Here is a 19,517-nt window from a genome sequence, read left to right as displayed (position 1 = left end):
GACGGTTTTAAATTACGACGGGATTACGTTCAGGCTAGTAGCCAATAGCTCTGGTCTAGGAATTTGATCTCCGCATGCATGGCACTTTGTCCGATCGGAATTCTCTACAAACGATTGAACAAAGTCCAATCGGATCATTTTTATGGAAAATTTTTATATTCAGCTCTCAAACTTTGTTGGTCGGACATTCCGACGGAAAAAGTCAGATGAAGCCCCCACGTGGCCGGATTATCCGACAACACGGTCCGATCGGATTTTCCGTCGGAATGTCCGACCGTGTGTACAAGGGCTTAGAGTTAGTTAGGTTTTGCCTTTACTTCAACTTTAGGGGCTTGTTTGTATCGTTTGAAATGCATAAAATGGTTACATGCATTCCAAAGGATGTAGGGTATTTCCTGTACAAAATGTGTGTTTAGTTTTTAAAGTAGAACTGAAAGCAAAACGTTTTTTTTTCCAATTTGAATAAAAGAAGGGTTATGGACCCTCTTACTTTTTTTGCCCAATGGCAAGATTTTACCTCACTTTCTGTCCTATAGCCACACCAGGAATTGATAGTTAAGTTAGGAAGGCCTGGACTGGTAGTCGCCTGATCTAGCGCCCCAATTGGAACATTTTCCCTCTATTACTGTTTTGGTCCCCACGACTAAGCTCCAAGGGGGGGGACTGAAATGCATTGGGGGTGTGGCCTTGTTGGAGTCCAGGCTGAGTTTCCCACTCCACTCATCTCTGTAGGGCACCATAGATATGCGACATTCAGGGGTCACCCTCCTTCCCTTGAATTACTGTTTTGATGATTGCCCAAAATGGCAGAATTTTATTTCACTTTCACTTTATATAGGGTGAATTTCCCTTACAGTGACACAGATGGTCTTCCATTATTGATTTTTTACAAGCAGTTCCAATGAGCTATAGGTTTTATCCAAATGTAGTACAGATGTGTTAAATACATTTGAGGAAAATTTAAAAATGAAAGGGCCATCATTGTTTAGAATGGCTCAGATCTCACCACATTTAAAGCGGAATTCCACCCAAAAAGTAAAACTTTCCACTTATTTGTTTCCTCCCCCCGCTCCGGTGCCACATTTGGCACCTTTCGGGGGGGGACATGGATCAGTTTTTGACAGGTCCCCTTCCCCACTTTCGGAGACAGCTCCGAGGCGATGTCCCTCGGAAGTTGAGCCCCCCCTCCTCCGCCGCCAGGCCAATTCGAAAGCGCAGTGCACTTCGCGCATGTGCAGTAGGGAACCATCTGTAAAGCTAAAAAACTTCACTGCCCGTTTCCCTTAGTGGAGATGGCGGCAGCAGCACCCGACACGACATCGCGGGCTCCCTGGATGGGTAAGTGTATGAATATTAAAAGTCAGCAGCTACAGTATTTGTTGCTGCTGACTTTTACATTTTTTTTCCCCAGGCTGGAACACCTCTTTAACTACACCAAATTACATGAAACTTAAATATATTGTTATCATTAAGATCTTAGGCATACTTGAGCTCAAAAAAGCCTGTTTTACAGGTGTTTTTTTTTTTATTCTGCCTCTAAACACCAACGTCCATGGACACATAAGCGTTTACAGAAGTATAGAGGCAGGAGCCTTTAGAGAAAGAAAAAAAGCATCACTTGTATGTTCAAACTTGGAGTGTTTTGGCTGAAAAAAACCCCATCAAAATAGCATTTAGTGCTTGAGCGTTTATTCATTTTAATGGCCAGAATAAATTAACATTCTAGTCAATAAAGTGAATGAACACCCAAGTACTTGACACCCACGTTTGCAAAAACGCAGCTTAAGTGGGTATTTGAAGCTGCTTTTCTTCTGCTAGGAGAAAAGTGTTTAAAAGAGCCCCAGTGTGCCCTGGGCCATAGACAGTACATTTTATTTTGTTTTCTTTAGTCCCAAGGTTTTCCAAACTATCTCAATACTCACCTAAAGAATTGTGTGAAGAAGATGAAGTGCCTAAGGTGCTGTGCTCTGATTTCAGTGTATGTGCCTGCTGCTGGCGTGGTGCCATGCTGGAGGCCAGATAAGACTGCGAAAGTGACTGGGAGAGAGAACTTAAAGGAGATGTTGAGAGAGAAGAGGATGAATGCAGAGAGGAGGAACGGGCAAGAGAGCCTGGAATATTTACTGGAGCTGAACTTCCCAACAACCTCTGACCTACAGGAGAAGCAAAAGCAAAGTATTAACATTTCAGTACAGTTACTATTTACAGACACTGAAATTCTTCACTTCAAATTTGTCGTAAAAAATTAAAACAGGAATTTGAAAAAATAGTTACCGTAGAACCTTAGTACAAACTAACTTATACACATGGATCATGGAAAGGTTTTGATGCCACCTCCAGTATTCAGGAGCATACAACCAGGATCCAAAATAAGTGCACAACACGGTAGGTTTCTAAGAATTATACGTCTCAGAAAGAATATGTGTCAGTATTGCCCAAACAACCAAACTCCAACGGTTTACTTTTTTCGGAAGTTAGAAAAAGAAGGAATAAAAACTTTGGAAATTGGATTGGAAATGACAATTTTGATAAATGCATTCAACCTGCATCTACCTAAAATGTCAGTCCACGCAAAAATATTTCAGGTCTAGATTGAGATTGGCAAGCCAAGAAACACCCCAGCTTTGTATTTCTCTTGGGGACTAGATCCTTTTAATGTAGCTCTTTGCTCACAGATGGGTATCAGCACACCTCCTGTTGCATTCTCCACAGTACATCACAAATCCAAAATCAAGCGCTGAGAGAGTGCCCCTTTTCCTTTATAACTGCCACAGCAGATGTGCATACCTCAAAACTCAGTCTTACCACATGACCACAGGAGAAGCTATTATGCAGATTAAAGCCACACTCTCAAAAATGCCCCAACAGTAATATAAATAAAAAAAACAGCTATCACTGCAATAATCAACCCTCTTCAGTGCTGAACCTTTCAGCTATTTTTTTCCACTATATGTTCTCAGCCTTCAGGGGTTAAATGTTGCCAAGCAACATTTAACCAGGAAGACAAAGGAAATATTGTGAGTGCAGGGCAAGCCAGATACAAAAATTAAGGAGTAAGAGGATCCAAACTGCCCAGCCTGAAAATATCTGGAAAAAGGTAAGTATTAAAAAATAAATAAAATGCACACTAAGGGGATGGGAGCCCAGAGCTAGGCTTTAAAAATCCAGCAGCCATTAATGTCCGATTAGCTAATATGGACAGACCCTTCAAATACTTCGCACTCTCTCTCTAATACACAAATCTACAACAAAATGGCAGACATGTAAAATAAAAAAACTGATGAATTAGTATGTAGTATCTATCTTCCCACATTAGATTAGCTAGATAGGCTAGAACAGGCTAGAGAAAGATCTACTTAGTCAAATGAAAAACCCAAATTTAGTGTGACACAAAGTGACAACTTTATATAAACAGAAAGAAAGTTGCCTGTGGATAAACGTTTGTTAATGTAGAACTATATGCAAAACTTTTTTTTCTCATTTTGGATTGAGTAAGGGAGGGTTATACCCTTGTTACTTTTTTTTTTGCCATGTGTGTACCAATAAAGTGATTTCCCTTTACTTCCTGTGCCATAGTCAAACAGGTAGTGAGAGGAAATCGACCCCAGGTGTCACCATTGGAAGATTTCCCCTCTATTAATTTTGTGGGGACAACCCTAAATTTGGGATTTTCTTTAACTTTCAAAGATGATAACCAAGACAAATGGGGTGAATCTCTCTAACGGGCATAAACAGAAATAAAAACTCAAACATGCTAATCCCTCTCCACTCTATCCAAAGCTTTAAAAAAAATGGTTTTCCTTTAGTTAGCGGCAAGGATGTGGAATTCCCTTCCACAGGCGGTGGTTTCAGCGGGGGGCATCAATCGTTTCAAAAAAACTATTAGATGAGCACCTGAACGACCGCAACCTACAGGGATATACAATGTAATACTGACCTACTATGTAATATACTTTAACAACTAAAATCTTGAGTCTACACTTTCCCAGCTAGCAAACATTGTATATTTCCAACTGGACAGACAAGATAATGGGGTATATAATGAAACATAAGGGGAAATGCATACATTTTAATAAGTGCTTATGTATAATCAAACGTCTTAAACCATAGCATAATATTTCTGGCAAGAGTTGAAAAAATAAAATCTAGAGCATGGTATTGAAAATCTTGGAATTTCATCCATATCTGACGAGACAAAGGGGAGTGTAATGATGAGGGAAGCAGGACAGTTTGTAAAACACTAGTTCCGTTGGTTGCATTTTAGTGTTAGCGTCATGAAGCTGAAGCCATACTTGTTCATACATGTGGGCAATGCAAAATAATCTTCTGCTTGTGTTCCGCAGTGACCTCATTTATCAGAGTTGAAGAGCCCTTTCACAGCAGTGGACCAAATCGGATCCACCTGTCTGTTCAGGCAGACCTGATTGGACCACTCATTGTTCTCTATGGCATAGTGGACCAGAGCGGACACGGGGCTGTCATCCATCTGCTCAGCGGGGATAAAGTGGATAGATCCCCTGCAAAGCTGGTGGATCTGCTTGACGGATTAAGGTCCGTCTGAAAGGTGACTTAGATATTACTTGGCTAAGTATATATTAATAAGACCAATACTTCAATCATTTTAAAAGTGCAGTATAGGAGTACAAAAGAAAAAAAAAAAGTGTAACTGGTTCCTAAGGATAATGCAGATGTTCTGGAGACAAGAACTCCCCCAGACAATTTGCTTAAAGCGGTTCTGCACACATAATAATAAATTTTCCCATTCTGTTGCCTCTAGACCGTACATTTGATAATGCCACATTTTTTTTATTTTTTATTAATCTACCTTTTGTAATTTGTAGTATTTGATTTTCCTCCCCTGCGGCGATGGGCGGTCTCTTGTGGGGATCAGCATCACTTCCTGCTGAACCCCGCACTGTCTCCTGGGATCTCGTCCAAGTAATCCCAGGAGACATTGCGGCTAATGCAGCCGAAATCTCGCGTCATTTCGGCTAATACAGCCGAAATCTCGCATGATTTCGGCTAATACAGGGCTCTCTGCTTGCTTTGTACATGTGTGGGAAGAAATGTTTAAAAAAAAAAAAAAAAAAAAAAAAAAAAAAGCATAACAAAGTAAAATATTTTCCTATTGAATATTATATGCTCAATTCATAAAGCTAACAGACCAACATTCTTTTTATCAAAAGTGACAGGTTTTTTTATCCAACTAGATTTAAAAATTACAAAACATATGGCTTAAAAATATAGGGGAGTTACTAAGCTTTCTGTGGAAACTGGTGTTTGTGTCATGTGCCACATTAAGCAGATAAACATATTCAAGGTCTCTCTGCACCACCCATGCTAGTTTGTACAGTGCACCTAACAAAGGGATTCTGGCAGACAAGTATAGAAAACTGCCACAGATCCCCCGCCAGGTAAGACCTGGGGTATGGGTTGTGAGCTCTCTGCAGAGCATTTCCCTCCTGTACTCCGATGAGGGGGGAGATGAGGACTGGCTGGTAATAGGCAGAGGGTTCAGTTCATTAGCAGCATCTGGTCTATTTTCTAAGGTTAGAAGAGTGGTTCAGGTAATTTTTCTCATGCCACTCCTTGTTATTTGCCCCCATAGTGCCTAAAAGCTGCCACAATATTGTCTCTGAAGAGCTCCATGCAATTTCCCAGTCACATTAATGCTAATAATACCAATGCCATCCTGACATCTATTGTCATTTAGTAAACCACTGACCTAATGCCCCTTCCAAAGCCTTCATTTTCTTTCAAGCACCTCAGCAACCCCCCCTCCATTCTTTACTACCACTTTTAGGGAGGAAGGAGAGAATAGGGCCAGTTGATGGTAAAACTCTTCCCCCACCCTGCACAGCCAGGCACAGCGAATTTTCCACAGGCTCGCCTGAGACAGAAAACAGTCTAGCAACTTTGTTTTGTATTTATTAGAGGTTAAAGCTTTTATTAACCCCCAAAAAAATATATTGATCCTGTTTCTTTAAACCACGTTCTATAGCACAGTACTTGTGCTGTGTGATTTGGTCCCCTTTAACACCTGAAATACCTGGTTGATCCTGCCAGTTTCTGCCCTCCCCCTGTAAACTGAACACGGTGCATCATGGCTGCTGAGCCAGACACCATGGTCAGTTTCCTTCGTCATCCGCAGCCTGCAATCTGCAGCTCTCCTTTCTGCTCCTGTGTCCTCCTTCCCTCTCCCCTCACTGCCTGTCATCTGTGTGTGTGAGCTGCTCCTCCCCTTCTATCACCGTTCCCAGCAGCTCAGACATTACTGCTCCCAATCACTGCCAGCCACTCTACTAGGATTACATGATGTACAGTATCTTACAAAAGCGAGCACATTTTTGTAAATATTTTATTATACCTTTTCATGAGACGACACTGAAGAAATGACACTTTGCTACAATGTAAAGTAGTGAGTGTACAGCTTATATAACAGTGTAAATTTTCTTTCCCCTCAAGATAACTCAACACACAGCCATTAATGTCTAAACCGCTGGCAACAAAAGTGAGTACACCTGTAAGTGAAAATGTCCAAATTGGGCCCAAAGTGTCAATATTTTGTGTGACCAACATTATTTTTCTGCACTGCCTTAACACTCTTAGGCATGGAGTTCTCCAGAGCTTCACAGGTTGCCACTGGAGTCCTCTTCCACTCCTCCATGATGACATCACGGAGCTGGTGGATGTTAGAGACCTTGCGCTCCTTCACCTTCCATTTGAGGATGCCCCACAGATGTTCAATAGGGTTTAGGTCTGAGATATGCCTGGCCAGTCCATCACCTTTACCCTCAGCTTCTTTAGCAAGGCAGTCGTAGTCTTGGTGGTGTGTTTGGGGTCGTTATGTTGGAATACTGCCCTGCGGCCCAGTCTCCAAAGGGAGGGGATCATGCTCTGCTTTAGTAGGTCACAGTACATGTTGGCATTCATGGTTCCCTCAAAGAACTGTAGCTCCCCAGTGTCAGCAGCACTCATGCAGCCCCAGACCATGACTCTCCCATCACCATGCTTAACTGTAGACACACTTGTCTTTGTACTCCTCACCTGGTTGTCGCAACACACGATTGACACCATCTGAACCAAACAAGTTTATCTTGATCCACAGAAAATGGTTCAAGTAATCCATGTCCTTAGTCTGCTTGTCTTCAGCAAACTGTTTGCGGGCTTTCTTGTGCATCATCTTTAAAAAAAGGCTTCCTTCTGGGATGACAGCCATGCAAACCAATTTGATTCAGTGTGCGGCGTATGGTCTGAGCACTGACAGGCTGACCCCCCACCCCTTCAACCTATGCAACCTCTGCAGTAATGCTGACAGCACTTATATGTCTATTTCCCAAAGACAACCTCTGAACATGACGCTGAGAACGTGCACTCAACTTCTTTGGTGGACAATGGAGAGGCCTGTTCCGAGTGGAAAATGTCACGTTAAACCACTGTATGATCTTGGCCACCATGCTGCAGCTCAGTTTCAGGGTCTTGGTAACCTTCTTATAGCCTAGGCCAGGGCTGGACAAACCCCAGGCGCCAGGTCGCCAATGCGACCAGAAATCGCGACCTGGTGCCTAAGTTGCCACCAGCCCACTCACTATCGATGCCCCAGACATGCAGCAGCATTAACACTGACTGCCGTCCTCCTCCCTCCTCCACACTCAGCAGCGCCGCGCTGAGTGTGTGAAACTGACAAGCAATGAAGAGAGGAGGATCTGTCAGCCTGATGTCGGGGTGGGCGGGACCCGGCCGGGGTGGGGGCAGGACCCAGCAGCTATCAAACACCCGCCAATGGGATCGTGTAAGCAGCCCAATCGTTGGCTGGTGTTTGATAGCTGCCAAGTCCCGCCCACCCCGGCCGGGCCCCGCCCACCCCATCAGGCTTTCAGTTTTCAGTTGCTGATACGCACGGAAGTTCTGGTCGTTGGAACGCATGATTAGACCGGAAGGCCCACATCAGGGGGATATACGTCACTTCCGTGGAGATTGTGCCGCTATTTCGGGCGGACGTCTCAGTATTAAAGCGGTTTTTAGCGGGATACATATATATTACTCTTGGGAGGAATGTTCAACATTCCGGTGGATGGTTTATTGCTATTGGGATATAAGGGGGATATATAATTTATTGTTCTCTGTTTTTAAGTTGCTTCCGGCCGCTGAAACGCATGGTGAACCGGAAGTTCCGGGTACTGGAACACATGGCGGACCGGAAGTTTCGCATTTGGTGTATCCTACCTTTCTACGTGTTGGAACGCACGCTAATCATGGCGGGAACACACATTACGAAATGGCGGTTTCCTTCACAGTTTGAAGACAACACCTGCAAAAGGTTAATCTTTCCAATTGATTTTTTTTTAAGATTCTTATATATAGCTCTCTCTCTATTGTCACGGTCATGCCCCTGAAGACGCATGTTTGTGACGAAACGTCGGGCGAATGAGAGACTTGTGACATTAGAAGGAGCACGGGAGTGGTTTCTATCCTTATTGTTGGATGCTGCTAAATACTTTTGATGCTGTTTTTACCTCATCTGAAATGCGAGTTTAAAATTTTTTTATTAAAGAGTGATTGACTTATCATGAAGTCTGCACAATGAAACCATTCTTTTTATATTTTTTATGTGGCCATTGGGGAAATTATTTTTCTAAAAACGCTTTTTGAGGAGATCTTGAGAAGCGCAGAATTAAGTGAGGAGAAAAAAGATTTTCCTTTATGACCTTTGGACGGTTCCCTCTAAGTGGATCAATCATGTTGTGATAAGGAGAAGTCTGGAAATACGATCTTTAACAATTCAATCCTACATGCATTTGATATGCAGACTGACGGTAAGAGTCAGTAATATCGGGTGTTGGTGGTGGTTCCCTTTGTTCCTCGTATGAATTTAAAGACAACGATTTCGTCTAGATCATTTTCCTGGAATCCGTTCATTAATAATTTGAACTTTACATTTATTACTGTCTAAAGCGCTATATCATAATTTATATCTGTTTTCATATTGTTTCCAGCAATATTTGTGTTAGCTGCTATATTTTCTTTGTTTATTTTTTTTTTGCTTTTAGCGCAACAAAACCTAGTTTTATAATCAATACCACCTGCCACCACCAACCAGTGCCACCTGCCACCAACCAGTGCCACCGCCAATCAGTGCCACCTGCCACCGCCAATCAGTGCCACCGCTAATCAGTGGCACCTGCCAGTGCCACCACCAATCAGTGCCACCTGCCAGCGGCAACCAGTGCCATCTGCCTCTGCCAATCAGTGCCACCTGCCACCACAAATCAGTGCCACCTGCTAGTGCCAACCAATGCCACCGCCAATCAATACCACCTGCAACCACCACCCAGTGCCAATCAGTGCCACCTAACAGTGCCACCTGCCAGTGCCAATCAGTGCCACCGTCAGTCAGTGCCACCTGCCAGTGCCGAGTGTCACCGTCAGTCAGTGCCACCTGCCAGTGCCATCTGCCACCACCAATCAGTGCCACCTGCCAGTGCCATCTGCCACCGCCAATCAGTGCCAACCAGTGCTACCTGCCAGTGCCAACCAGTGCCACCTGCCACCACCTACCAATGCCACCTGCCACCACCTACCAGCGTCACCAACAACCAGTGCCACCTGCCAATGCCAACCAGTGCCACTGCCAATCAGTGCCACCTGCCACTACCAATCAGTGCCACTGCCAATCAGTGCCACCTGCCAACACCAACCAGTGCCACCGCCAATCAGTGCCATCTGCCAGTGACAACTAGTGCCACCGCCAACCAGGGCCACCTGCCATCACCAAACCAGGGCCACCTGCCACTTCCAAACCAGGGCCACCTGCCACTTCCAAACCAGGGCCACCTGCCACTTCCAAACCAGTGCCACCTGCCAGTGCCAATAGTGCCACTTGCCAGTTCCAAACCAGTGTCACCTGCCAGTTCCAACTAGTGTCACCTGCCGGTGCCATCTGGCAGTTCCACATGCCTTCCAGTGGCAACCAGTGCCACCTGCCAGTGCCAGCCAGTTCCATCTGTTGCCAGCCTTACTCTTTCTGGTCAGCCCATAGCCCTGATGTAACAGCGTTTCAATGGAGCTATCGACTGGGTGCTCCATTGTGAGTTAGGGATAGGGGGTGAAAATGAGTGGCCTTACCCCGGGAGCTGGAAAAAAAAAACTGGCTCCTAACTTTTTTAACTGGCTCCTAAATTCAAAGCAAATTTGTCAACCCCTGGCCTAGGCCATCTTTATTTAGAGCAACAATTATTTTTTTCAGATCCTGAGAGATATAGTGAGAGTGATAACACCAAATTAAACACACCTGCTCCCCATTCACACCTGAAACCTTGCGACACTAATGAATCACATGACACCGGGGAGGGAAAATCGCTAATTGGGCCCAATTTGGAAATTTTCCCTTAGAGGTGTACTGATTTTTGTTGCCAGCAATTTAGACATTAATAGCTGTGTTGAGTTATTTTGAGGGGACAGAAAATTTACACGGCAATACTTTACATTGTAGCAAAGTGTCATTTCTTCAGTGTTGGCACACGAAAAGATAATAAAATATTAACAAACATTTGAGGGGTGTACTCACTTTTGTGAGATACTGTATATACCATATGCGATTTCCTTATAAATACCGTTTTTCTTATCCCCGATCAGCGGTCACGTGACAGCCCGATGCAGTCTTCCTCCGATGTTTGTATTACAGTGGAAGATCACGTGACTCCACAGCAGACATCAGCGAGAGAGCTCAGCCCCTCCCTCTGTAATATATAGATTGGAGCAAGACCACGCCGGGCGGTCACATGACCGCTGATCGAGGATAAGAAAAACTGTTTTTATAACAAGAATTTTAGAAAATGGCATATAGTATATACATCATGTAATCCTAGCAGAGGGGCTGGCAGCTGCTGCGTGCACTGCCCTAACAAACACATTAATTAATTAATAAACTCTCTGTATACACTTTGCTTCTTCCAGCACATCACTTGCTTGCAGAAACAACTCAGACCCAGCTGAAACAATGTGTGGTAAACCTGTAAAGGCACTCAGCAAGATTAAGCAAAATCCCTTTACATGCAGATGGTTGCTGCTGTCCTCACTCTTGCTCCCATGCCTCTGGACAGGACTCCTCCATGTGCCTTGAGAGGATTCCTCCAGCACCCAAGCCCCAGGTTAAAGGTCACTTCCACAGACTAAGGGGCTACCTCAAGGGCCTTCAACAGCCTCCTCAGCACTTCATATATCCAGCTTCCACCCAAACTCCACACTACTCCTGCTGGCCTGAGCATTTAAGAGGGGCCTACCCCGTCAGCCCATCTGCTGGGGATTGGCTGGGGCCCGCCTCAATACTCCATGCAGCTCCTCCTAACCTCCCTCCCATTCTTTTGGAAAGTTCTTAAAAGTTCAGCAAGTGGAGGGAAGATACCAGTAGTGCTGCATGCTGAGTCATCCAGCCTCCCTGAGTCAATCACCCAGACCCAGATTCAGCCCTGGCTTGGCTGCGAGCCAAGTCTAAATGTACCTACACTAACAAAAACCCATGTACAGTTTTTTCTCGAACACTGGAGGGTGCTACAAAAATAGCGCAGTATAGGAATGTATTTCAACACATTCCACATTAAAAATAACCCCCAATAGTTTGTTTCTTACTGTTTTGCAGCAGTTTTAAAAATCCTTTTATCTATTGTCTTCTGAGTCCATCTTGCAATTTACTTCCACCCTTACTGCTAGTCCAATCTGTAATCTTGCACATGCACATTGGGTTCTTAGCCAAGCCTCGTTCTAGTTCCAGGATCACTATGGCAACCGTGTCCCATGGCTCATCCCCACTGCAGTGTGCCATGGTGTTCCAATTTTTACACCCCCTGTGAAGTGTAAGGTCACATGAGGTGTATCAGGAAATGCTTAATGACACTGTAATATCGTGGCTCTCGGCGCTCTGCCACACATAGCGGACGTGGCATACAACTTTATGAACCGATGGCACAAATTTGCATGCCGTAGATCAGGTTAACCACATGACGCAGTCCATACAGCAAAATGACAGTGGCAAACTGGCAGAGACTGTTTACCACGTGATCCGCCGTGCCCAATCACAGCTGATCACAGCGTAAACAGGAAGAGCCGGTGATCAGCTTTTCCTCACTCGTGTCTGTCAAACGCCAGTAGAGGAGAGTCGATCGGCTGCTCCTCTGACAGGGGGGTGTCTGTGCTGTTCGATTATTATCAGCGCATACCCCCCCCAAGGATGCCCACACTGGACCACCAGGGATGCCACCAGGACCACCAGGGATGCCACTACTAGTCACCACCAGGTATGCCACCCTAGACCACCAGGGATGCCAATCAGTGCCCACAGCAGATGCTAATCCGTGCCCACAATGGGCATCACTGATTGGCAGGCATTATTGCTTGGCCTCCATCAGTACCATTTATTAGTGTACAGTGCCACCTATCAGTGCCCATCTTTGCCGCCTATCAGTGACCATCAGTGCAGCCCCATCAGTGAAGGAGAAAACTTATTTACAAAGTTTTGTAAAGGAAACAAAAAACATTTTTTTTTTCCAAAATTTTCAGTCTTTTTTTTATTTGTAAAATAAAAATTCCAGGAGGTGATCAAATACCACCAAAAGGGAACAAAATTATAAAAATTTAGTTTGGGTACAGTGTAGCATGACCGTGCAATTGTCATTCAAAGTGTGACAGTGCTGAAAGTTGATCTGGGCAGGAAGGTGTATAAATGCCCTGTATTGAAGTGGTTAAAGATGCGCACGCTCCGGTGACATCAGCAAAAGTTGATTACAAGAAGATGGAGCAAGTAAGATAACATTTACTTAAAAGTGATTTTAACCGTTTGTAGTCATGATGGTTATGGGCAAAACTTCTGAGGGAGAGTTTACTACCACTGAAAGCCTTCCACTATCTCACCCTAACATGGCCCTCCAGGGAAATACACATTCCCCTTGGTCATGGGTTGTCTTTAAGCCAAAGGGGTTCTCCTTGTGCAATCATTTTGGACCAGGTGATTTGACAGAGGGCTTTCTAAAGGTTTGATCTGTAAAGTTATAAACTTGTGACTGTCATATTCTGGAGATGATCTTTGTTGTATTTCACTGAATATCAGCTGCATCCGGCAAACTCCCATATGTAATGAATCTTTATCTTTATCCATAAAGAAAGAATAAAAAAATTTAAAAAATCTATGTTAAACCTTATCGTTTCATATTTTAAAAATTACCTTTTTTTTTTTTTTACGTCATTACTATAGATATTATCTAATAATACTTGTAGTATCTCATGTGTACATGTACATGTTCGTTTAATGTAGTTTTTAGGCAGTTGCGTTTGAAGGCCTTTTTTGGAAAGCAAAAAAATGAGTTCAGACGCTGAGTTTAGAGGCATTTCAAGTGCTAAACGCTTCTAAATGCAGCTAAACATGGTAACTTGCGTTTAGCCTCATTTTGTTTACAGGCGTTTTTCATTTTTGGCCATTTAGGGAAAAAAAGTGAAACGCTTTTAAAACGCAACCGTGGCTAAACGCGGCATGGCGGACATTATAAAATGTGGGTTACTATCTGTCAAGTTAAATCATTCAGGAGAGGTTGTAAAAACGTTCATTAAGTACATTAAGCCTTACTCTGAAAGCTCCTTCAGGGACAGACACCGATAACAATGGTTCAATGTCCACTTTAAAGTGCTTTGGATAAACAAAACAGATTTGTATAAATTAAACACTTGCCGACCAGCCGCCGCAGTTCTACTGCAGCAGAATGGCACGGCTGAGCGAAATGACGTTATGTTACGTTGCTTCGCCCTGTGGGCACTAGGGGCGCACGCTGCTCGCCCCCAGAGCCGATGTGAGTGCCTGGTGGTCACGATCACCACTGGGCTCCCGCTGACACACAAAGAACCGGGATCTATGTGTGTAAACAGTTTCCGGTTCTCTGAGGTGAGAAGAGACAGATCATCTGTTTATACAGAGTATGAACAGGGATCTGTCATCTCCCCTACACAGTCCCCTCCCCCTTCAGTTAGAATCATCTCCCTGGGAACACAATCCCTTGATCGCCCCCTAGTGTTAACCCCTTCCCTGCCAGTGACATTTTTACAGTAATCAATGCATTTTTATAGCACTGATCACTGTATAAATGCCAATGGACCCAAAAATGTGTAAAAATTGTCCGATGTGTCCGCCATAATGTCACAGTCCCGATAAAAATTGCAGATCGCCGCCATTACTAGTAAAAAAAAAAAAAAAAAAATCGAATAATAAAAATGCCATAAAACTATCCTCTATGTTGTAAACGCTATAGCTTTTTCACAAACCAATTAATATACGCCAACTGCGATTTTTTTATTTTTTTTTACCAAAAATTTGTAGAAGAATACAGATCACCCTAAACTGAGGGGGGAAATTGTTTTGTTTATATATTTTTGGGGGATATTTATTAAAGCAAAAAAAAAAAAAAAGTGTTTTTTTTTTTTCAAAAATGTCGCTTTTTTTTTTGTTTACATCGCAAAAATTTAAAACCACAAGGGTGATCAAATACCACCAAAAGAAAGCTCTATTTGTGGGGGAAAAAAGGAGATCAATTTTGTTTGGGTGCAACGTCGCAAAACCACACAATTGTCAGTTAAACAACGCAGTGCCAAATCGCAGAAAGTGCTCTGGTCAGGAAGGGGGTAAAATATTCCGGGGCTGAATCGGCTAATAAACAGGTGAATGCATGTTTACACACCAACAAAATTCATACCAATCTCATGTACAAACCTTCTGAAACACAAACTAAAATAATAATAAAGTAAAAACACTTACTTGATAACCCCAGGTCACTGTTCTCTGTGTCGTCTAATTCTTTGTCTAAAGATGCAACATTTATATTGCTAAAATGAAGATCTAGAGCAGAACCTGAAAAATACAACAGCATATTAATGGACATATGAATACCAATAAATTGTATTCAAAACATAACAATCAGACCATTAAAGTGCAAAAAACTATAGTGATATGCAAACAGAAATCTTATCCGCAGAGACTAAACTTCACCTGCCTCCAAGGAGTTTACAGTGCTCCTACCACAGCCATATGGGATTATGGGCAGATCGAATAAGAAGCCAATTTAATGAGGACCCAGAGGAAATTCCTACAAACATAGAAACGCCACTAAGGCAGCATCTCAGATGAAAAAAACTGAACATACGGCACCAGTGCTGCAAGCCATCTGTGCTAATACTAGGCATCAACAACTGGAAATATGACTCTTAGCGAATTGCTCTTTAACGGACATAAGTCTAAAAGGGTAACAACCATTATTGTTTTGACCAGTGTGACACATTTGGTTTTCAAAAGTAACCACATTTTACATGACAACTCTAAGTCAACATTAAAAGATAAACCACTCTGCACCAAAAATGTTTGAAATGCCCAGTACAATAGGGGTGCACCCATCAGATCCATTCACTGACTCATGTAAAGAGACAAGAATTCTCCTATGTTGACACACATGAGTCATAGCAAGGCTTTTAAATGGGAAGACCAGCAAGCTCCACCTTTCAGCCTACCTTCTATGCGTTTTTCTTTAAAGTGTTTGTTACTTAAAAAAAAAAAAAAAAAAAGGAAGGATCCTGTTCATGTGCTTGTGCTATGCTGTGTAATTTGGCCACCTGTAAAACCTAAATAAACTACCTGATCTTGCCTGACTATGCCCTCACCCCTGTAAACTGACTACGGTTTATCATGGCTGCTGAGCCCTGACACCATGATCAGTTTAGGTGCTGCCGTCATCCGCAGCTCTCCTCTGCCCTCTTCCCCCCTATCCTCCTGCTGCCATTATAATGCAATAACCTTGCTCCAATCCCCTCTGCTATATGAAATAATGTCCCCAGTGTATGATTTTTTTTTTTTTAAAGCTGCTGTGTACCTCATTTCAGATCGCCGATCACGTGACCGACCACCTCTCTCCTCTGCCCCTTCTGGTTGACGTCAGCAGGGGTTTCCCAGCCCCGCCCGCTTTGCTGTCAGATAGAGAGAGTAGAGGCGGCCAGTCACGTGAGCACTGATGGGCGCTCTGAAATTAGGTACACATCAGCATTTTTCTTTAAAAACACATGTGGGGACATTTCATATAGCAGAGGGGATTGTAGCAAGGTTATTTGACAACCACTTTAAGTCTAACATTTAATTTGTCAAAATATTTGAGCCAGCTTTGAAGCTGCACTCATTTCACTTTTTTTTTTCTGAGTAGCATGAATGGCTAGTCCATTTACAGCTGTCCCCAGAGCCAACAGTGTCTCAGTTTTTTTTTTTTTTTTACGAACTAACAAAGCACAATGCAGCAAAGCAAAATACAACCATTAATCAACATGGGAAAAAAAATATTAAACATGAATATTAAAGTGTAACGCCAGTTTAAAATCTACATTTTTGGATTTACTAAATAAATTATTCGGTCTAATTCTCCTTTTGCCCTCATAAAACCTGTGTATTCTTTTAATTTTTCACAGCTGTTTTAGTTTAGTTGTAAAGGTTAATTTTAGTGAGTAAGTATGAAGTACCTGAAAGTGGATGGATGGTCTTATGATGGTTCCCACCTGCAGTAACAGTGGGCCTGCTCACTTCTTCTCTCAGCGGCTCTTTACAGAGATCGGGTTTGCGCTGTGTCCTAGCAACACGGCGCGGCCACAATTGCGGGTGTGCAACAGTGGCTGTTTTGGTGCGCCGTCATATGACGTTCACCCAGAACGAGAGCCACAACGTCCCTCCGTCATTTGACAGTGGGCGGGCAGGAAGTGGTTAAACATGGTGAGTCGTTTGTGCCTTCTGTTTCTGTGCTTTACCCGTCTTCTGTGTGTCTGCATACTGAGGGAATTTTGTGTCTGTTTGCGAAGTGTTCAAACAAGTACGTCTCAGTGTGTTTTTCACTGGAATATAAATGCAAATTGCAAGGGCAGTGCTTTGAACACAGTGTGGCTCTTCTGCACTATGTTCTTGCGTGAAACATCCCCAAGACCTGTATTTTCCATCACCCCAAAACATTCATGGATGGCATTGTGTCTCAGGGCTCTTTTGATTACTGAAAACCATCTCGGACCCCTGTGATAATTAGATTGCCAGTAGAGCTGCGCGAAAAGAAGAAAACCTTTTTTTTTTTTTTTTTTTACTTATAAGATAGATCACGATTCTCGCAGCATTTTTTTTTATTAATTGAAATGTATTTTTTTTTGGGCAAATACAGTGTGACAAAGTATTGCAGCAATTGCCATTTTATTCCCTAGGGTCTCTGCTAAATTAATATGTTTGGGGGTTCCAAGTAATTTTCTAGCAAAAAATATTGATTTTAACTTAAACAGATATTTGAAGCTGCTGGTGCCTCTGGAGTCCCACGGACATCAAGGTGTAGAGTCCTCCAGAGTCTTGCAACTGTGCATAAACCTTCCATTCGGCCACCACTAACCAATTGCTCACAAGCAGAAATGGCTGCATTGGGCAGAAAAATACACGAAGACTAATTTTCAAACAGTCCTCTTCACTAATGAGTGCTGTGCAACTGGACCTGGATGGAGTAGTGGATGTTTGGTGGACGGCCACCCTGTTCCGAGAAGGCTGCGACATCAGCAAGGCAGCGGTGTAGTCATGTTCTGGGCCTGAATCATGGGAATAGAGCTGGTCGGCCCCTTTAGGGTCCCCGAAGGTATAAAGATGACCTCTGCAAATTATGGAGTTCCCGACTGACCACTTCCTTCCCTGGTACAGAAGAAAGAACTATGCTTTCCGTAATAAAATCATCTTCATGCATGACAATGCGCCATCTCATGCTGCAAAGAATACCTCTGCATCAATGGCTGCTATGGGGATAAAAACGAGAGAAAGTCATGGTGTGGCCTCCATCCTCCCCTGACCTCAATCCTATTGAGAACCTTTGGCGCATCCTCAAGCAAAAGATCCATTAGGGTGGCAGTTTACATCCAAACAGCAGCTCTGGGAGGCTATTCTGACATCTTGCAAACAAATTCAAGCAGAAACTGTCCAAAAACTCACAAGTTCATTGGACGCAAGACTTGTGAAGCTGCTATCAAATAAGGGGTCCTATATTAAAATGTAATGTGACCTGTTAAAATGTTGTTCAAAGTTTGATTGAAATAGCTTTTGATTTCAGTAAATCTGCTGCAAACCCAACAAATGACAATTTTCAGCTCTTTACAACCTATAAAGTGTTTTGAAACTTCGGCTGCTTTCACACTGGGGCGGTATTCAGGCGTTACAGCGCTAACAATAGCGCCTGTGTAGCGCCTGAAAAAAACCGGCCCCTTTCCCTCCAGTGTGAAAGCCGGAGGGCTTTCACACTGGAGCGATGCGCTGGCAGGACGGTGAAAAAAGTCCTGCTAGCCGCATCTTTGGAGCGGTGAAGGAGCGGTGTATTCACCGCTCCTATACCGCTCCTACCCATTGAAATCAATGGGACACCGCGGAAATACCGCCGGCAAAGCGCCGCTGCAGCGGCGCTTTGCGGGCAGGTTTAACCCTTTTTCGGCCGCTAGCGGGGGTTAAAACCACCCCGCTAGCGCCCGCAGACCGCCGCTAAAACGACGGTAAAGCGCCGCTAAAAATAGTGGCGCTTTACCGCCGACGCCGCTCCCGCCCCCGTGTGAAAGCAGCCTTACTGTGTGTACTCTTAATAGTTGATAACATGAGAATTATACTGACTCTTCTTTACATAAATTATTTAGGTAAATGAGAAAAATATCATTGGCATAATAATTTGGAGCAGGGTGTGTGTGTGTGTGTGTGTGTGTGTGTGTGTGTGTGTGTGTGTGTGTGTATGTGTGTGTGTGTGTGTGTGTGTGTATGTGTGTATGTGTGTATGTGTGTATGTGTGTATGTGTGTGTATATATATATATATATATATATATATATATATATATATATATATATATATATATATATATATATATATATATATATATATATATATATATATATATATATATATATATATATATATATATATACATACACACACACACACACATATACATACACACACACACACACACACACACACACACACACAGTCAAACATATTGAAAAAAAATAAAGGCGTGAATAAAAAAAAAAAAAAAAACTAAGCTCTAAAAATTACAAAAGAAAAGATCCAAAACATAATCAACAGAAAAAAATATAACACCTGGGTCACATATAACAGCCTCTGGAATAAACACAAATGGGTGGAAGTCACTCCCACACATGCCGAGGGAGTCGCCAGTCACGGCACACTCGCCTTAAGAAACAGCACGGGCGGCCCTTCCTTCAGAGCGCATGTGCCAATGACATAATCGGTGCAGTATACAATAAATATCGCATGTTTAGGAGATATTTACAGTACCTATAGGAAAAACTTATTCTAGGATTACCTATAAGTACAAAGGGAGATTTACAACCAGTTTAACGAAGCCACCACCAGAAAAAATATCCAGCACCACCAATAGACAGACAGACAACAATGACAGGCATGAACAGCAGAGAGGGAACAGTTACAGA

The 19,517-nt window shown here is 43.1% G+C and overlaps 1 protein-coding gene across 3 annotated transcripts in view; it reads right to left on the bottom strand.

Annotated features, from left to right (window-relative positions):
* Positions 1-19,517, bottom strand: part of UNKL (unk like zinc finger) — a 180,745-nt gene that overhangs the window by 22,342 nt on the left and 138,886 nt on the right. For all 3 annotated transcript variants that reach the window (XM_077449087.1, XM_077449088.1, XM_077449089.1), the window contains 2 exons: positions 14,795-14,887; positions 1,923-2,153 (listed from right to left, as the gene is read on the bottom strand). In XM_077449087.1, the coding sequence (XP_077305213.1) occupies positions 1,923-2,153; positions 14,795-14,887 (324 nt within the window). The remainder of the gene's footprint in view (positions 1-1,922; positions 2,154-14,794; positions 14,888-19,517) is intronic.

The sequence above is a fragment of the Lithobates pipiens genome, unplaced genomic scaffold, assembly GCF_037356315.1.
Source record: "Lithobates pipiens isolate NorthernLeopardFrog02 unplaced genomic scaffold, aLitPip1_a1.2 Scaffold_22, whole genome shotgun sequence".
Classification (NCBI taxonomy): Eukaryota; Metazoa; Chordata; class Amphibia; order Anura; family Ranidae; genus Lithobates; species Lithobates pipiens.
This window is presented reverse-complemented; position numbering and strand designations above follow the sequence as displayed.